We start from the raw sequence: 19,205 nt of genomic DNA, 5'->3' as shown, positions 1-19,205 counted from the left end.
AACACAAAAAATAGTCTCAATTACTTTTTGCCAAATTAAGATGGAAGATTAGTGTCCCCAAACAAATTTTAAAACAAGCACAAGACTGTTTAAGGTTTTGGATTAGGGGTTGGCAAAAGTAGTTCTAAATGTTAAAATATGTATGCCAATCTTATCCTTGAGGAACTGCTAAGTATGTTACATCTCATTAATAACACTTGTAGACTAAGAGAGTGAGGGAGGGACGTTGTTGTAATTTTGGGAGGTAGAGTTATAAAAAAAAAAGGGAGAAGTTGAGATGTTTCATGGAGCTTCGAGAGAAAGGGGAAAACAAGAGAGAGAGAATGGAAGGCAGAGGAGGAGAAGACAAGATGAAGAAGAAAAAAGAGGTAAGCCCGAGAGCTGAGTCGTCTCCCTTCCTACCCTCATAGGCCCCTTCTGATTTTTCGTTTTCTTCGTTGTTCTCCTTTAACTTTTCCTTGGGATTAGATGGAGTTCGTTTCGATAAACATAGAGCTTTGATTTTAGTATTATGGGAGGATTTTAGCATGCACTTTTGTTTTGAATACATGGGTATAGTTTTCTCTATTTTAGTAGCTTTTAGAAGTAGTTTCATTTAGGTGTTATGATTGAATAGGTGGCTGTAATTTCATTTTGTTTCATTTTTTTCTGTTGTTAGTGAATATTGTCTGGGGATTTGTTCTTGTAATCTACTTTTTATTTTTCATTGTTTGGAGGGGTTAGTGCATTTTTAAAGTGAAAGTGAATTATTTTTTCATGTTAGTGTGATTAATGGAAAATACATTGTAAATACTTTCTTGTGTTAATGTGCACAATGGAAAATATAGTAAAAAGTGGAAAATAAAGTTATTACTAAAATACTATGAAGAATTTAACTTTATCAAGATATTTTAATTCAAGTTAAATAATTTAAAATTTAAAATAAAATATTAATTAAATTAAATATTAAAATAATATACCTAAACAAACATGATTACTTTTATAATGTCCAGACACTTAATCAAATTCTTAATGTTACAATATCTAAATTATCACTCTTAAATTAGTAGTTTAATATACTATTTTTATGAATAAATTTACAGAATAATTAAACAGGACATTTGATTAATAAAATAAGATAAATTTTTGTTTAATACAAATTAAAAAAATAATAAAAAAATAAAACTTAATAATTAATTTAGTTAATTTAAAAAAAATACTTAAAAAAATGTTTATTTTTATAATGTTTAGATACTTGATGAAGTTCTTACTTTTACAATATATCGATTATCACTCTTAAAATAATTAAAAGTAAAATAAAATTATTAATTTAGTTAAACATAAAAAATAAAAATAAAATACCTAAACAAAGATGTTTACTTCTATAATTTTTGGGTGCTTGATAGAATCTTTACTTTTACAATATCTACATTATCACTCTTGAATTAGTTATTAAATATATTATTGAAAGTCATAAATTTATATAAATAAATAAATAGGATATTTAGTATAAAAACAATTTGATAGACGGTAATTTATGTTGATAAAATATTTTATTTATAAAAATACTTAATCATGAATTGATAGATTTGTAAAAGTGCACAATTCACAATATAAAAGTAAATGTTTAAACAACAACATGTTTAAATATTTAATATAAAAAAATCTATCCATAATCATGTAACAAGAGTACAACACAACTACAACATAGTTTAAATATTTAATATGAAAAACATCAAGTTAATACCTATAAAATATAACCTAAATGTTCGTATTCATTAAAATACAATAATCAATAACTAAGCCACATTTGAGTTGCCAACATATCTCGAAAATATGATACTCGTTCGGATTGTTCAACACGCTCCCTCCGATAGTCATCATTATCTACAAGATCATCACTATCTTCATCATCATCTATACCATCACCCTCATCATCTTCTCCATCAGACTTATCACTTAAATCATCCACTTCGTTTTCAAAGATATCTTTGTAATCCTTCTTGCGTATATAATTATGTAAAATACAACAAACAATTACAATTTTTACCTGCATATCAAAATTAAATGGAGGAGCACCTTTCAAGATTTCAAATCTAGCTTTTAAATCCCTAAAAGAACATTGAATAATTTTCCTCAAGGATGAGTGCCTTTGGTTGAACAATTCTCTATCATTTTTAGGAAAATTATCTCCACATTCTTGCAAATGATAATGAGTACCTCGATAGGGAGCCAAAAATTCAGGAAGATTTGCATAACCATCATCCACTAAATAATATTTACCTAAAATAGAAGATATATTCCACATGAATCAATTGAAAACATTAATAGATAAAAAATACTAAATAGAAAAATATTATTTACTTTCAGGTACACTAAGTTTATCTCATCTCATCAATGCTGACTTCAGTACATGTGAATCAGATGCTGATACCTCCCATCCAGTAAGTACATAAGTGAATTGCATATCAAATGTACATGCTACCATTACATTCTGTGAGAGAAAACCCTTTTTGTTCCAAAATCTTTCTTGTTGATCAAGCGGGATGTGAGCTTTGATATGAGTTCCATTAATAACCCCAATACAATCCTAAAATAAACAAATTGTTACCATCATACATGTTATATTAACATAAAATTATTCATCAAATAACTTTGTTGTTACCTTAAAGTAAGGATAATACAAGGGATTGTTCAAAAACTTCGAGTGAATATGTCTCGAAGGCCGTTTGATGTAATCAGAATGTATTTTGATAATAGCATCTAACACCTTATTAAAATATTTGTTGATGGTCTCATTCGATCTATCAAACACCTCTGATGTGACACTGTGTGATTGTTGTTGACGAACAATAAAGAGAAAATATGCAAGTTGTTCTTCTAATGAGATGGTCCTTGTATCTGATAAGAATCCTCTAGTCTTTAAAATCTTAGTTTATTTGAGAAAGACATTTGGATTCATCTTGTAAATTTTTCGAAATTTAACTGGTGATTCTTCTAATATATTTTTCAAATATAGTGGACCACCAATCCCATAAGAACGTTGAACAAGCTTGTTACAATGAAATAGATAATATCTTGCCATAGAGAACATAATTGTGGTAAAGACATATATAATGCCAATTTTTTCTTCGACTTACAAATTTTCCGTGAATACCTTCAAAGGTACAAATTTAATAATGAAAGGAAAGACACAAAAACAAATCATTATCTTAACTACTATTGTTTGAACCACAAAAACACAATTTGTATCAACAAAAAAACACAACTTATACCAACACATTCATATCGTTATTTGAAACACGACATGTATTAACACAAAAACACCTATATCAACATAAAAAAACCTGTACCAAAAGATTCATAATAATATTTGAAAAACAACTTGTATCACCGCAAAAAAACCTGTATCAATGCAAAAATAGATTCTAAACCAATACATTCATATTGTTATTTGAATCACAGCCTGTATCAACGCAAAAAACTAAACACAAACACATCCCTATCTTCACCACAAACACATCTATGTCTTAACCACAACCACATCCATATCTGCAACCACAACCACATGTATTCGTGCACAACCACAATTACCAACGTATATTTATCCACAAAAACACATATTAGGTATTCAAAAACATAATGAGATTAATAATAATTTCATTTGTCTTACAATGTTATAACTAATAAAAACATAATTAATGAAGAACAAATATCCCAAAGTCAATACCATCATAAAAAAAGTCAATACAATCATTCATCGAGGATTACAATTTACGGTAGTTAAAATAAAGTCAATCATGCCGCTCTTCCATTGTCATCCTAATGAAAATGTCTTTGTTATCTAAATTGGCCAACTACTAAGGAGTGCGATATGTCAATTCTCTCAGGAGGGGGAAAAAGAGGAGGGGGAAAAAGAGGAGGGGGAAAAAGAGGATGGGGGAGGAAGGAAGGGGAGTGGGGAGGCAGAGGAGGGGGGAGAAAGAGTTGGGAGGAAGGAAGAGGAGGGGGGAGAAAGAGGAGGGGAAGGAAGGAAGCAGAGTGGGAAGGAAGGAAGAGAAGGGAAAAAAAAGTGTGGGAGGAAGATTAAGGTTTAGAGAAAGGATTTAGGACTTATGGTTAGGGTTAGGGGTTAAGGTTTAGGGTTTTGGGTTTAGGGGTTAAAGTTTAGGCTTTAGGGGTTAAGGTTAGAGATAGGGTTAGGATTGGGTTTTAGGGTTAGGGGTTAAGGTTTAGGGTTTAGGGGTTAGGGATAGAGTTATGGTTAGGGTTAGGATTGAGTTTAAGATTAGGGTTTAGGGTTTAAGATTAGAGTTAAGGGTTTGGGTTTAGGGCCTGTGGCTTATAATTTAGGTTTAGGGTTTAGGGCTTAGGATTAGGTTAAGGGTTTTGGGATTAGGGTTTAGGGTTTAGGGTTTAGGGTTTAGTTTTCTAGGCTTAAGGGTTATGGTTTGGGGTTAGGCTCTAAATATAAAAAATGGAAATTTGAATTAAAAACAGAAATTAACTTCTATAGATTATCCATTAAATCATCCACTACAATAAAATCATCATTTAAATCACAGAAATAAAATACAACATTCAAAATAAACATTATTGAATAATCTGCTCAATTTATCAAAAAAATTATAACATTCAATGGCAAAGACCTTTATAAACTAAAATATAGAAAATTAATAAATGAAGAGATCAATTCAATTAAGTTTCAACTAAACTTAGTAATATCTTAGATTTAAATCAAAGTTCAATTTATCTATGATTGATATAAATCCCATTAATAGATATAAATAAATTAAAATGTAAATTACAGGAAAAATTAATAAAGTAATTAAACTCTAAATCACTACAAAAAATCAATGCTGTAATTAAATACAGAAATTAGAGTCAATTAATAGAAACCCTAAAAAAATAATTTTTTTATCTCATTGGGCACGCACTAACGATGTTAGTGAATTCGAAGGTTTTATACTGTTGACAGATATAATTTTTTTGTCTTGTTTCTTTCTCTTTGTCAATTACTCTTGGAAATAATTTTGGGTGATTAATCTCTTGTTTTTGGGCAATGATAAATCTAATTTTAGAAGCTTCTTGCAAGAAAGAAATCATGTTTTTTATTGGTCTAATGTTAATAGATCCTTGTAAGGAGGAAAAATGTTTACTTTTGGGTGAATAGGTAGGTGTTGGAGATAACATTTATTTGATGTTTGGATGGAATAGATATCTTTTGAGACTTGAAATAGTCTTGTTTGATATAAAGTTTTAAATTCATTTGGATCATTTTTGAATCATTTTATATTTTGAATCATTTGGAATGGTCAATTGTTTTTTTATCTCAAAACATATTGAGTTAAAGAACTATAATGAGTGATAGTTTTTCTTCATAGCTTCTTGGGCTTCTTGCCTTATCAACAAAATTTCTCCGTATTGTGATGAACCTTCTCAAGAAACTAGCAGAGGAAGGCTAGAAAACAACAAGTTCTGTTACTAGAAGAGACTAGAGAGTTAAACAATGTCAAGTTACCTTCTCAATTTGTACAAATATCCTTCTCTTTGGCACAATATGCTGAAAATAGTTCTTCTTGATGTCCTGTAGCCAACCTCCATGCTATACTAGTAAGAAACAAACTAATTAAGTACAAATTCTTCTGCAAAAATCCACTACTTTGGTCAATGGAATTGGGACTTTGAGAGAGAGAGAGCACAAACCCTTGAGCATCAGCCATGAGTTCCAATTCACTATCTAAACAATCTTTATTTATTCCTAGTTTTTCAAAAAGAATACCTGAAGATCACATAAAACAAGAGTTAGAAACCCAAAGTATAATAGAAAATCATATTATTTTCAAATATTAGCGCTTCCGACAGGGCCGACTTCTGAGATGTAAACATTTGTGTGAAATTCATGGAAATTTTACTTCTGAAGATATAGATTGCAGACTCAAATCCCCGACCAACCTTGCTAGTGAGAGAGTTATTCTTTATTCCTATATTCTACAGTCAAGGACACTCATTCATGATGCAAAAAATGAGAAAATCAACCTAAATTGCATAAAAGAAAGCAAAAAGGGGATAGTCAAAACACTAGTATATTGTCTGTTCCTCAGCTTATAATAGAATCGTCCCCATTGGAAGCCAAAATCCCCATTGAACCTTTGAGGGACCTCAACACGGGGAATGTGACTGGCTGGCTCCTAGTCTTTGATGATGGCGATGGAGTTGATGGTTGTCGGTGATAGAAGCGAAGTTTGATAGCGATAGCGACAACGATGGAGGTGAAGGTTGTTGGCAAAAATGGAAATGTTCAAAAACAGAGAAAAGAGCTCAGTGTCGATGAGTGGTGATGACAACGACATTGCTGCAAATTTGGCGAGGGTCGGGAAGGTTTGTTTGCTTTGGCTGGGGTACGACATGCCCATAGTGTGAGATATGGGGGAGAGAAAGTGCTCGTTGATGTCACCAACTGTGCGGTTGGCGATTTGACAAGAAATCAATGACTGGCGGGGCAATGAGGGATGCATCGTCGACGGGAAGTCTGGAGGACATTGACGGGAGGAAGTACGATCGTTGACAGAATTTTGGTGTTGGCAACAAGAAGAGGATATCTGGAAGATGAAGATGCAGGCTCGGAAAGGAGGCAACGAAGACGTGGGGCGATGGGAGAGGAGTCGGATGGACAAGGGGCAAGTAGATCTGCTTGTGGCTTCCGGTGCTCTAGTTGAAGACGAAGTGATGTAATTTGGGTACGACGAGATCGTTATTGCAGTTTGGATCAAAGGCGTCTCATGAGCATAGGAGAGAGGGAAGAGGAAGAGATGTTGGGGATGCAACTATTATTTAAAGACTTTATATTGCTTCACAATTAATATTTAAAGACTAGGTACTTATACCAAATTAAAAGAGTTTTTAGTTTATTAAAGTCTTGATTGGTTTAAAAATGTAAGGTTTAGTTGCTTATTTGGTTAAGGCATAATTAAGCCTCTTGATAGAAATATACTACAATAAAACTAAAAAATAAGATAATAAGCAAGTTTGTACAGTCTAGATAGATTGTTAATCCTATCAAACTCAAAATTTGGGGAACCGTGACATAAAGAGACCTAGCCAAACAATAAACTCCATACTCCAACAAATAAGAAAATCGACATCTACTAAGCATTGAGACAAGAACTCAACCCTTTGCCGATTTCCTAACTTGTCATCGCCCCTTGAAGTGACAAAAACTAAAATCAAGGAAGAAGGTCAGACTAATTAATTTTGGCTAGATGGATCCTTTATATAGTATCAAATTAGACTTGTACACACTTCAATTTTTTTAGAAGGCATATCACAAAGTGCTATTGTGGGTAATGGGTGTGTCATTGTTAATTTGAAGTTATGAAATAAACAAACATTGACAAGAGAGGTACTAGTAGAATTCAGGTAGTCAAACACTTGCAAAAACATAACTTGACCTACATGAGAGGACCATGCAAAGACCCATATGAAAGAATGGAACCCCTCAACTTTTCAAGAGGACCCCACACTCCCAATGTTGGTCAGAGACACCCGACAGCTGGGTATACCATGATAGAACATAGACTACAGATGAACCTTAAGCAAACAACTAACTAGGCTACCAAGTTTTACACGAATTCTACAAAGCTTCAATTGAGACTCTACCTGCACAATTCTGACTAACCTTCGACAAAACATTTAGAGTTCTTTGTAGATAACTTCAATTGAGACTTCTTTCCAACACAGTTGCAATGAATACTTTGCTTAAGAAAAAAGATGTCCAAGACTACTTAAGGATACTTAAGCGTTGATTGTTGGACTTTTTCTTCCAATCATCCAATTAGGTTAAGTGGGTTTTTTTTTTTTTGGCAAATTGAAAAGAGAAATATGAGAGCTACTTTAGCAACAAGTCTTGGCACAATAAAGAAACACAATATCCAACAAACTGCACTTAACCAAAACAAAGATAACTAAGGGATAGAAATAACAACAGGAAAAATTGACAAGCAATTGGAGCAAATGAATAAAATAGAGATAAAAACTGGAAAAAAAAATCTTGTCTTCTCTTTTCATGTCCTTTTTCTTTTCTATTCTTTTCATTCTCCATGTCTAATACCATGTGAAATTTTAGGAGAAGCAAATGAGAGAATGTGGGAGAAGAGATAGGGCTTGAGAAAATGTCCACATCAAATTATAAGAGGGAGGTTAAGGGCTCCATCTTCTCTCCAATTTATAACATAATGTAATGATAAAGAAACATTCACAACAATAAAAAAGACTTCTGCCAATGAACCTTTTCTCAGGCCAAAAGTCAAATTTTCATTTGGCTGAACCTTCTATCATAAAAAATTTTGCTGACTAATTTCCTTTGGAAGAGGGTTCTAGCAACGAATTTAAATTTTCCTTGGCATAACTGAGAAAATCAAAATTCGGTGGAAAAGACTTTTGTCAATGAAAAAATATTTTTAAAAAAATTTAACAATCTCATGTGAAATAAAATTTAGTTGGTAGAGGAGAGTTGATCATATGGGCATATGTTGAACCCCAACAACTTCTCAGCTGCTAATTCACCTTCTCAATCTCAAAACTTCAACTATCACAACTGCTCAACTTTTATACTTCAACCCCAACAACTTTGCAACTTTCATAACTCAACCTCAACAACTTTTTTCAATTAATTAAACATTAAAGATGGTCCTGCCTACCCAAGGTTTGACCAAATTTGGAAGGTTTACTTGCTTACGATATAACTCAACATAAATTGTCTTTCAAAAGGTATATTTTACAATCTATGTTCAAGCAAATGGTAGTCTAGTTCCTAAGTACCTACTCAAGAAATCAAAAGCTCAAGAAAGTCCTTTACGAATAGATTTGAAATATATGCAAAATGTAAAGATGGAATTGATTTTTCAAACAAGGAAAACATACCAATCAACTCAATGTAATGGTTGATTTTAAAATACAACCCAAGAAAAGTAATCTAAACTTGTAATTTCAATGAGTAATATTCACTAGTTCGATGTACTCTACCAAGAATAATTAATATTACTCAAAGTACATATTTTTATATACTTGGATTTGAAAACTTATCCTTAAATTTCAATATTTTGTGATACCCCATTCAAAATTTCCACCAAATAAGAATACTTGCATATATAAATTTATTTTAAATTAAAAGATCGAGCAAGTTTCATTCACTACAAAAAATCTGACTTCTGAAAGTGATTTTTTTTGCTAGTAAAAGTTCTAAATTTGTTGGCAAAACCTTCTACGAGTGAAAGTTCTGCTTGCAAATTTCATTGGTAGAGGGTTCTACCAAAAAAATCTCAAATTTGCTAACAAAGATTTCACCAATCAAAATTGAAAAATTCTTTGGGATAGATCTGTACCAATGAAATTTAAATAAAAATTACTTTTCATGTTGCCAACAAAATTTAAAATTCATTGGTAGAAATAGAACTTCTTTGGCTGAAATAAAATTTTCTACTAAATTTAAATTTTGCTAATGGAAATATCCTTTTGCATAAATCTATGCCATCAAATTTTAATTTTGTTGTCAGAAATTTTCTTATTGTAGAAATCTCTATCAGAGAATTTTAATTTCAATGGCATAAACTATAAATTTTCGAAAAATAATTTTATTAATTCCATGTTTAATGATTTATTAAAATAGATAAAATAAAAGAAACAAGGTATAACTAAACAATTATTTCATTAAATATAATTTTAATGAAATTATACAAAATTGTGTTACAAAATTAAAAACACAAATTATACAAAATTAATACATAACTAAGTTTATATGAGGAAGGATTCGGTGGTTGTTGGCTTTGAATCGGCATCTGTACCTCTAAGTTCTTCAATTTATTCTCTTGTTGTTCAGCACGGCAATTTACATTTCTCAAGTCTTCCAGAGTTTTAGATAGCTACTCTATAGTTGCCCGCAACCCCTCTTTAATTACCCACAACTTGTCCTCTATATGTGTTGGTGGCTGAGACAAAGATGGTCGGTCCATCCTTGGTAGAGGAGGTTGAGAAAATTTCAACCTCTTAATGTAGCCAGACCAAAATCCATGAACCCAATGCACAATGGCTCTCTCATCAACTAGTTCACTAGCCTCTTGTGCCACTCAAACCAATTGGGGTCTGCAACCAGTTCATCAACTCTGGAGCCCTTACTCGTGCCTCGTGATCACCTCGTGTGTAAGGATGTAGACGGAGCCAATGTGGATGGACACACCGATGACGGAGATGATGTGGATGTATCTATATACACAAAATATAAATTTAGCGTGGATGAAATATAATTTAACATAAATGACAAAGGGCTTAGTTGTCTGGGACAAGATCATCCCATAAGATAGTTGTACAAGCTCATTACAAGATGATGTGGCGTCACAGTACAAAACGACAAAGGGCTTAGTTTTTCTGACAAAGGGCTTAGTTTGTCTGACAAAACGTGATTTTAATGAGAAACGTTACGGTACAAAACGACAAGGCCTCGTTCAGTTCTTCTGCAAGTGTTTTGATTCTCGGCATGAAATGGTTGGCTGGTTTTGCTTTTTTTATTTCTGACCTAACTGCAATTTGAAAACGCGACCACCGAGAATTCATTGAACCACATTTTACACACCATTAACCTGACATTTTCTAGTATTTCTATATAAGCTCTCAAAAGTCCCTTCAATACTTGCTCAAGATTTGTAGAATCCAGCTTCTCTTGGGTTGCTCAAGATTTGTAGAATCCAGCTTCTCTTGTTGTAATCGCAAGTGCGTTTGGGTTGAAGCATGAGAAACCAAAGCTCCCATCTCCAGTTATTCGTGTTTCTGTTTCTGTTAGCCTTTGCTCGTCATTCAAGTTTAACAAGCGCACAAGAAATAGGTATGGGAGGAAAAGTTATACACAATCTGTTCTGCTGGTTCTATTCCATGTTTTAATGATCTGATGCAGTCGGTTTATTTGGTTTTCTTGTATTGGGCAGAGAATGAGGAAGAGTTTGATTACATTGAAGGGAGTGGAAGGGGACCTGAACACTGGGGAGAACTTCATGAAGAATGGAGTTTGTGTAAGAATGGGACGATGCAGTCCCCAATTGATTTGCTGTATGAGAGAGTTGAAGTTGTTCCCAGTTTAGGGAGATTGAAAAGGCTTTACAGGCCCTCAAATGCGACAATCAAGAATAGGGGCCATGATATAATGGTAAAAGATCTTGCCGCAGATGTTTCTTCATATTGTTATTGTTTTTTAGAACTATTCTTATAAAGTTTTGGTTTGAATGGGATAAATTGATGCAGTTGGAATGGGTAAATGGTGGAGGATCGCTCTATATCAACGGAACTGAGTTTGTGCTGAGACAGTGTCACTGGCACACACCTTCTGAGCACGTCATCGATGGCCAAAGGTAGTCTTTTCAGATCCATTAGAGGATCGGTGTGTTTGTCTTTGTTCAATGAAAATCCCCTTTTCCATGCTGATATATAAACTGGTTTTGATCGAGCTTCAGACTGGTTTCTCTATGGCAAAACACATCTAATAGTAAATGTTTTGGCAATCTTTAGGTTCGATCTTGAGATTCACATGGTTCATCAAAGGAGTGGCACCCAATTACCAAACGTGGCTGTGGTCGGAAAGCTGTATAAATTTGGTAAACCGGATCCATTTCTGTCTAAGGTCTCTCTCTCTCTCTCTCTCTCTCTCTCTCTCTCTTCTCTCGTTCATCTGTTCTGTATCTTCAAAACTTGTGTTTTTTTCTTCATCTATTATCAGCTGGAGATGAGTATAAGCTCCATCGTAGACAAAAAAGAGAAGGTGGTAGGGATGGTGGATCCCAGACACATCGGAGTGCCCAGCAAGAACTACTACAGATACATGGGCTCCCTCACAACCCCTCCCTGCACTGAAAATGTTGTTTGGACAGTCACAAAAGAGGTATTATCTCATCTTCACTATTCATCTCTCCTTCTTTATTCAGCAACGGAGTTTAAACTCGAAACTCATGCCTTCAGGTGGGGACTGTATCAAGAAAACAAGTGAAATTATTGAGGAAGGCCGTAGATGATGTAAGTCTCTTCCTCACTCAACAAGATCACACATATACAGGATGAGTTTGGATTTGCCAGTTAATATGGATAAAAAAGTTTTCTTTATTAATCAAGTGGAGAAGACGAGTAGATCTTCTTCTAAAGACTTGGTTTAAGGTCATTGTATATTCTTCGTGTGATTGAAGGCTAATCGATGAAAACTGGCAGATTTAAAGCCATTGAAAACTGCCTTTGATAAATTCTGTCTGATTTGGTTAATTTGTCTTAATAAGCTTGCTTTGTTGTATGCAGAATGCGGAAAATAACGCAAGACCACTGCAGGCAATCAATGGGCGCATGATTCAGTTCTATGGCCCGAAAATAGAAATGATGAACAGAGAAGAGGAATCGGAAGCGAGCATGTCCCTTTTATCTTAATGCCACTTGTTGCCACCACCTCGGAGTCTTTGGTGTTTTAATGGCATAAAAGGATAGAATAAACTTAGAGTGGGATGAATATGTTTATCAAGTTAATGAGTCAATCTGAAGTCCATGTGCTTTGAGTCTGCATCTTAATGTAGAGAAAAAAGGAAGGGTGATGGCTCCCTCCTCTCTGTGAGTTTCTTGACTCAGAGGAGAGGAGATCTGTTCATAAGGGCAGGGATTGACTAGTTTGTTAGCTTCTACTACTAATTTTAACTTCTTTTGGTTAATGTTTGTATGTGTATTTATGTTTTTAATTAGTATAAGTACAAACGGAATCTGATTGGGCATACCGGCCAAGACCCACAAAGGGATTTTTTAGTAGCTCATTAAGCTACACAAGCTTAGATTCACATAGGGATTTTAAGCTGCTCACTAAGGATTTTCAACACCACCGGCCTACACAAAGGTCTTATAGCTTAATAATAATTGATGCCACTTGTCAACTTCTACTCTTCGGCCAATCCTAGTTTCCAAATCCTATAGCAATCCCGACAACTTCTTAGTATTTACATCTCAATTCAAACAACTTCTTTCACAAAATTTTCAACAGCTAATTCACCTTTTCAATCTCGACACTTCAACTACCACAACTTCTCTACTTTTATACTACAACCCCAACAACTTTGCTACTTTTATAAATCAGCCTCAACAATTTTTCTCAATTATTTTAACATTAAATATGGTCTTGCCTACTCAAGATTTGACCAAATTTGGAAGGTTTACTTGCTTACAATATAACTCACATAAATTGCCTTTCAAAAGGCAGATTTAGGTACTCTAGTTCTTAAGTACCCACTCAAGAAATCGAATAGCTCAAGAAAGTCCTTAATGACTAGATTTTAAATATATGTAGAATGAAAAGATGGAATTGATTTTTCAAACTAGAAAAACATACCAAGCAACTCGATGTAATGATTGATTTTAAATTACTCCCAAGAGCTGTAACCTAAACTTGTAATTTCAATGAGTAAGATTCACTAGTTTTATGTACTGTACCTAGTAGAATTAATATTACTCAAAGTACATATTTGTATATACTTGGATTTGAAACTTATCCTTAAATTTCAATCTTTTGTGAAACCACTTTCAAATATTTCACCAAATAAGAATACTTGCATATATGATATTATTTTAAAGTTAAAGATCTAGTAATTTTTATTCACTAAAAAAAAAATCTGACTTCTACAAGCGATTTTTTTGCTAGCGGAAGTTCTAATTTTGTTGGCAAAACCATCTACAAGCGAGAGATTTGCTTGCAACTTTCATTGGCTAGTTTTCATTTGTAGAGGGTTCTGCCAATGAAATCTCAAATTTGCTGATAGAGATTTCTCCAAGCGAAATTAAAATTTCGTTAGGTTCGATCTCAACAGATAAAATTTAAATTAAATAAATAATTTTTAGATTAATTTTCATTCTACCAATGAAATTTAAAGTTCATTGGTATAAATAGAATTCTTGGTAGAAATAAATTTTGCTAGAAATTTTTTTCCTTTTGCATAAATCTTTGCTTGAAAATTTTATTTTGTTTTTAGAAATTTTCTTCCTATAGAAATCTATGTCGATGAATTTTAATTTCGTTGGCAAAAGTTACTAAATTTTCAAAAAATATTTATATTTTTCATTTATTCCATGTTTAATGATTGATTAAAATAAAAAAAAGTTAAAATAAAACAAACAATGTATAACTAAAAATTTATATTATTAAATATATTTTTTATGGAATATAAAAAATTGTGTTAACAAATTAAAAAATTTCAAACAATAGAAATTAATACCTAATTAAGTTCATATGCGGGAGAACGATTCAATGACTATTGGTTTCGAGTCGGCATTTGTATTTATAAGTTCTTCATTTTATTCTCTTGTTGTTCAACACGATGATTTACATTTCTCAACTCTTCCAAAGTTTCAGATAGTTATTCTTTAGTTGCCCGCAATCCCTCTTTAGTTACTCGTAACTCATCCTCTATATGTGCTGGTGGTTGAGACAAAGATGGTCGGGCCATCCTGGGTAGAGGCGGTTGAGACAATTCCAACCTCTTAATGTAGCCAGACCAAAATCCATGAACCCGACGCACAATGACACTCTCATCAACTAACTCACTAGCCTCTCAGACAAACCATTTCATCTCTTCCTGTAAAAAATAACATGAGGTAATTTACAATAATTTAATATTAAAATAAAATATGATATTTATAAAAAAAATTATGTTTACATATTGTTGTCAATGCATTCGCCTTCATCGGGCTGATGAGTAAGCCAAAATTGCTCAATATCAGAGCAATATGTAACCTACACATTTATAAGAACACATGCATGTAAATATGATAGAATAGTAATTTATTTGAAATAAAATATACTCCCAATTTAACATACATATCATCGCCTCTTAAAATGCATAAAAGACTTTGATCTCGTGGTATGTCGAACATTTTTTACATTTACTCAAGAATATCTCTATAAATGAAAATCAGACATGATTTAAACTAAAAAATAATTGATATTTTAAAAGAAAATTCATACAAATCTAATTATCTTGAACCTCTATCCCTCAAACACATTCATGCACAACCACTGCCATTTCTCAAGGGAAACTGCTTTGTAATGAGTAGACAATGCCCTAAGGTGGCCTCCACACTCCTTATAGCACCCATCATATCAGTATGGTTCTATCGAAATGCAACACTCAATATAACATGCATGGTAGCTCGTGCTTCCGTATTACCATTGATATCAACATCAAAATTTTCCAATAACACAAAACATTGCTAACCTTAACATTGTCTACTTGGAAAAACTTAAAGGAAAATTTAATTGAACAATTTGTAATATTACCTCAATATAAGGATAAGCACAAGCTATTTAATCCTTGATGTAGGATTTGAACTTTTCTACGTTCACCTACATAAAAGTCCTCAATACATTGCCCACCCAATGAGTGAAAATGACATTATTCGAGTCCTAATGTCCATCTTAGAACAACACCATGATCCTCCTCTTGTTGATGTTTGCCACCAGCTCATCAACTTTGGAGTCCCTATTTGGGCCTCATGATCGCCTCATATGCTAGTATGTAGATGGAGCCAATTTGGATGGACACACCGATGATGGAGATGATGTGGATGTATCTATATACACAGAACATAAATTACTGTGGATGAAATATAATTTAACATATATGAGAGGGGTTTGGTTAACTTTTGCACTTTGTGTCTCTAGGATAAGATCATGACATAAGAATTTTATACAAACTCATTATAAGATGACATGGCATCACATGGACCGGTTTGACTGACATGGGGCATTGATGTCATGTGATTTCAACTTTTAAAGTCTAGCATTTTTTAAATATTTTTTTATTACAATATTTTTTCTCTGTCTTCCATTATAGATACAGAAGAGAATTCCGTTCTACCTACATCTCAAAACAGTTTGTATTTGAATTTGCTACTCCATTTCCAACCTCAAGCTTTAACTTAGCATTGAAGAATTGTTCATGGAATCATTATTAAACATGTCTCAACGTAATTTTAATTAGAAACGTTTCAATACAAAAGGACAAAAGCCTCATTCAGTTCTTCTCCAAGTGTTTTGATTCTCAACAAGAAATGGTTGTCTGGTTTTATTTTATTTTTATTTCCATCTCTTTTTCTTTCTGACTTGACCGCAATTTGAAAATGCGACCACCAAGAATTCATTGAACAACATTTTACACACCATTAACCTGACATTTTCTAGTATTTCTATATAAGCTCTCAAAAGTCCCTTCAATACTTGCTCAAGATTTGTAGAATCCGGCTTCTCTTATTGTAATCGCATGAGAAACCAAAGCTCCCATTTCAATTTTTACATCTCAATTCAAACAACTTCTCTCACACAATTTTCAACAGCTAATTCATCTTCTCAATCTCAACACTTCAACTATTGCAACTTCTTAACTTTTATACTTCAACCCCAACAACTTTGCAACTTTTATAACTCAGCCCCAACAACTTCTCTCAATTAATTTAATGTTAAGGATGGTCTTGCCTACCCAAGGTTTGACCAAATTTGGAAGGTTTGCTTGCTTACGGTGTAACTCAACATAAATTGCCTCAAGCAAGTAGGTACTCTAGTTCCTAACTACCAACTCAATAAATCAAAATCTCATAAAAGTCCTTAATGACTAGATTTGAAATATAATCAAAATGTTAAGATGGAATTGATTTTTCAAACTAGGAAAACATACCAAACAACTCAATGTAATTATTGATTTTAAAATACAACCTAGAGCACTAATCTGAACTTGTAATTTCATATAGTAATATTCACTAGTTTGATGTAATCTACCATTTTTATTACTCAAAAGTACATATTTGTATATACTTGTATTTCAAACTTATCCTTAAATTTCAATCTTTTGTCAAATCCTTTTCAAATGTTCCACCAAATAAGAATACTTGCATATATGAAATGATTTTAAAGTAATAGATCAAGTCAGTTTCATTCACTACAAAAAAATCCGACTTCTGCAAGTGGTTTTTTCTCTAGCAAAAGTTCTAATTTTGTTAGAAAAACCTTCTACGAGCGAGAGATTTGCTAACAACTTTCACTGGCTAGTTTTTGTTAGTAGAGGGTTCTGCCAACAAAATCTCAAATTCGTTGATAGAGATTTCTCCAAGCGAAATTGAAAATTCGTTGGGATAGATCTCTACCAATGAAATTTAAATCATAGAAATAATTTTTAAATTAATTTTCATGTTGCCAATGAAATTTAAAATTCACTGGTAGAAATAGAATTTCTTTGACAAAAATAAATTTGGCTAGCAAAAATATTCATTTTACAGAAATATTTGCCTAGAAATTTTAATTTTGTTTTCAGAATTTTTCTTTTGGTAGAAATCTCTATCAAAGAATTTAATTTCGTTGACATAAATTACTATTTTTTCAAAAAAAAATATTTCCATTTTTATTTCTTCCATGTTTAATGATTCATTAAAATAAAATAAACAATGTATAACTAAACATTTATATTATTAAATATATTTTTTAAGAAATATAAAAAATTGTGTTACAAATTAAAAAATTAATACCTAATTAAGTTCATATGTGAGAAAAGGATTTAGTGGTTGTTCACTATAGGAAATCAATGGGCGCATGATTCAGTTCTGTGGCCCGAAAATAGAAATGATGAACAGTGAAGAGGAACGAGAAGCGAGCATGTCCCTTTAATCAAGACAAAACAGGTGAATGGAGGTGGCCATGAGAGAGATCTTTATTTCCTAGATTCTTCAATATTAACAACAACAATAACAACAACAAATAAAGAGACTCACCGAATTATTTTTCAACCCGGGTAAAACAATGTGTCTTCTAATTTATTTGCTATAGTTCATTTTGATGTTTAGGGACCTATTAATGTCTCAAATATTTCACATTCTAAGTATTTGTTTAATATTTATAGTTAATTATAGTAGAGTTATTGGGTTATATTTGATGACAAATAGATCTGAAGTGGTTTCTATTTTAAATTCCTTCTATGCTATGGTTGAAACACAATTTCAAAAGAAAATTCAGGTTTTTATTTTTAGTTTGATATCATTTTCAATTATTACACTTTCATTTATAATATTTAATATTTAATAATTAATATAATAAAGTTACCGATTTGTTTACCTATTTACCCATCTATGCATGGGTTAACCAATCAAATGAGCAAAAATGAAGTAGCTAGTTGGCTATTTGGATGAACTAGAAAGGAAAATAAGTGGTGAGTAATCAAATAACAAAATACCCATTAATTTACCTTTAGATATCCATTTACAACAGTAGAAGGGTAAAAAAATATTCATGATCAGACAACCCTGAGGGGTAAATAGGAGGCATACATGTGAAAGCAACTAAGAGGTGACTAAAGAGTGAATATGATTAGTTGACTTTCCCTAACTTTCTTATTCAAAATAGAGGAAGCAAGTTCAAAGAAAGGAATTCCTTCACTTTCAAAGTCAAGGGTATCTACGATAGACCCTATTCCTTTCATTAGCTGCTTGAGAAACCCACAAACAGATGAAAGAGAGATATATTTAGATGTTGAACTTAACCACACTTTTACAATTGAGTAAGGGTGATATATATACATGATGAGATAAATACAATGTGGGATAAATCTAATGGGATCTTATCCGATAACTGAAGGGATTATGCTTATCCCTTATCAAGAGAGAGAGAATTACCTCCGTTAAGAAAGTATCAGGTCTGCCAATTTTGTACATAATTCCAACCACAGCAAGCCTTCCATCTGAGCTTTTGTGAACCATGTGAGCCTCTAGGTCAAACCTGCATTGATCATGGATAAACCAGCTAAATTTATTGAAGGGCCTTTATCTAATGTCCCTTAAGATTGACTAAGACTCGCTCTCAAAAAGCTAACTTGGCCCTCATTAAGTCAAGCAGACAATCTACTCGTTTCAATTTAAATTATGATTTTGTCAAAATCATGTAAATGTTTTTGTGGGAAGATGATATATCAGTTGACAATTTGGCCGCTCTAGATGGGTAAAGTTGCAGAGGTTGAGAAAAGGAAAATGTTTGGCGAAATGCCCCAAAGAGATAAACTGGTAACAGGTATGAAGAAATTACAATTTACAGAGGTTCATTTCACGTGGTAGGACGAACTCAAATCTTATTGATTGCTGAAGAAATTTAGCTTACCTCCGGCCATTGATGGTGTGCTCAGAAGGCGAAT

The 19,205-nt window shown here is 32.7% G+C and overlaps 2 protein-coding genes across 2 annotated transcripts; one reads left to right on the top strand and one right to left on the bottom strand.

Moving 5' to 3' along the window:
* Positions 1-1,771: 1,771 nt before the first annotated feature.
* On the bottom strand, positions 1,772-5,990 carry LOC137944582 (uncharacterized). The gene is made up of 8 exons (XM_068790266.1): positions 5,975-5,990; positions 5,686-5,761; positions 5,501-5,584; positions 3,255-3,306; positions 3,120-3,136; positions 2,645-2,894; positions 2,393-2,569; positions 1,772-2,029 (listed from the first exon to the last, which is right to left on the bottom strand). Exons 1-8 carry the CDS (start codon positions 5,988-5,990, stop codon positions 1,772-1,774), a joined length of 930 nt encoding a protein of 309 aa, XP_068646367.1.
* Positions 5,991-10,682: 4,692 nt separating this feature from the next.
* Positions 10,683-12,769, top strand: LOC137944268 (alpha carbonic anhydrase 7-like). The gene is made up of 7 exons (XM_068789898.1): positions 10,683-10,855; positions 10,956-11,173; positions 11,269-11,375; positions 11,533-11,644; positions 11,741-11,902; positions 11,980-12,033; positions 12,307-12,769. Exons 1-7 carry the CDS (start codon positions 10,762-10,764, stop codon positions 12,430-12,432), a joined length of 873 nt encoding a protein of 290 aa, XP_068645999.1. The 5' UTR covers positions 10,683-10,761; the 3' UTR covers positions 12,433-12,769.
* The last annotated feature ends 6,436 nt before the right edge of the window (positions 12,770-19,205 follow it).

Source organism: Aristolochia californica, unplaced genomic scaffold (assembly GCF_029961685.1).
Source record: "Aristolochia californica isolate CCGP_79_NKW_82.1479 unplaced genomic scaffold, dmAriCali1.0.hap1 SCAF_11, whole genome shotgun sequence".
NCBI lineage: Eukaryota > Viridiplantae > Streptophyta > Magnoliopsida > Piperales > Aristolochiaceae > Aristolochia > Aristolochia californica.
Note: the sequence above shows the minus strand (reverse complement) of the source record. Positions and strands in the feature narration are given on the sequence as shown.

What these genes read in the sequence shown, in the direction of transcription:
- LOC137944582 (XM_068790266.1), bottom strand. An exon ending in CTCATGGCTGATGCTCAAGG is followed by an intron (nt 5,585 to 5,685) that starts GTTTGTGCTCTC and finishes TTACTAGTATAG; the next exon opens with CATGGAGGTTGGCTACAGGA. An exon ending in TATCAGCATCTGATTCACAT is followed by an intron (nt 2,030 to 2,392) that starts GTACTGAAGTCA and finishes TTTGATATGCAG; the next exon opens with GTAAAAATTGTAATTGTTTG.
- LOC137944268 (XM_068789898.1), top strand. Translation starts at nt 10,762, where the DNA reads ATGAGAAACCAAAGCTCCCATCTCCAGTTATTCGTGTTTCTGTTTCTG. An exon ending in CGGATCCATTTCTGTCTAAG is followed by an intron (nt 11,645 to 11,740) that starts GTCTCTCTCTCT and finishes ATCTATTATCAG; the next exon opens with CTGGAGATGAGTATAAGCTC. An exon ending in TTTGGACAGTCACAAAAGAG is followed by an intron (nt 11,903 to 11,979) that starts GTATTATCTCAT and finishes TCATGCCTTCAG; the next exon opens with GTGGGGACTGTATCAAGAAA.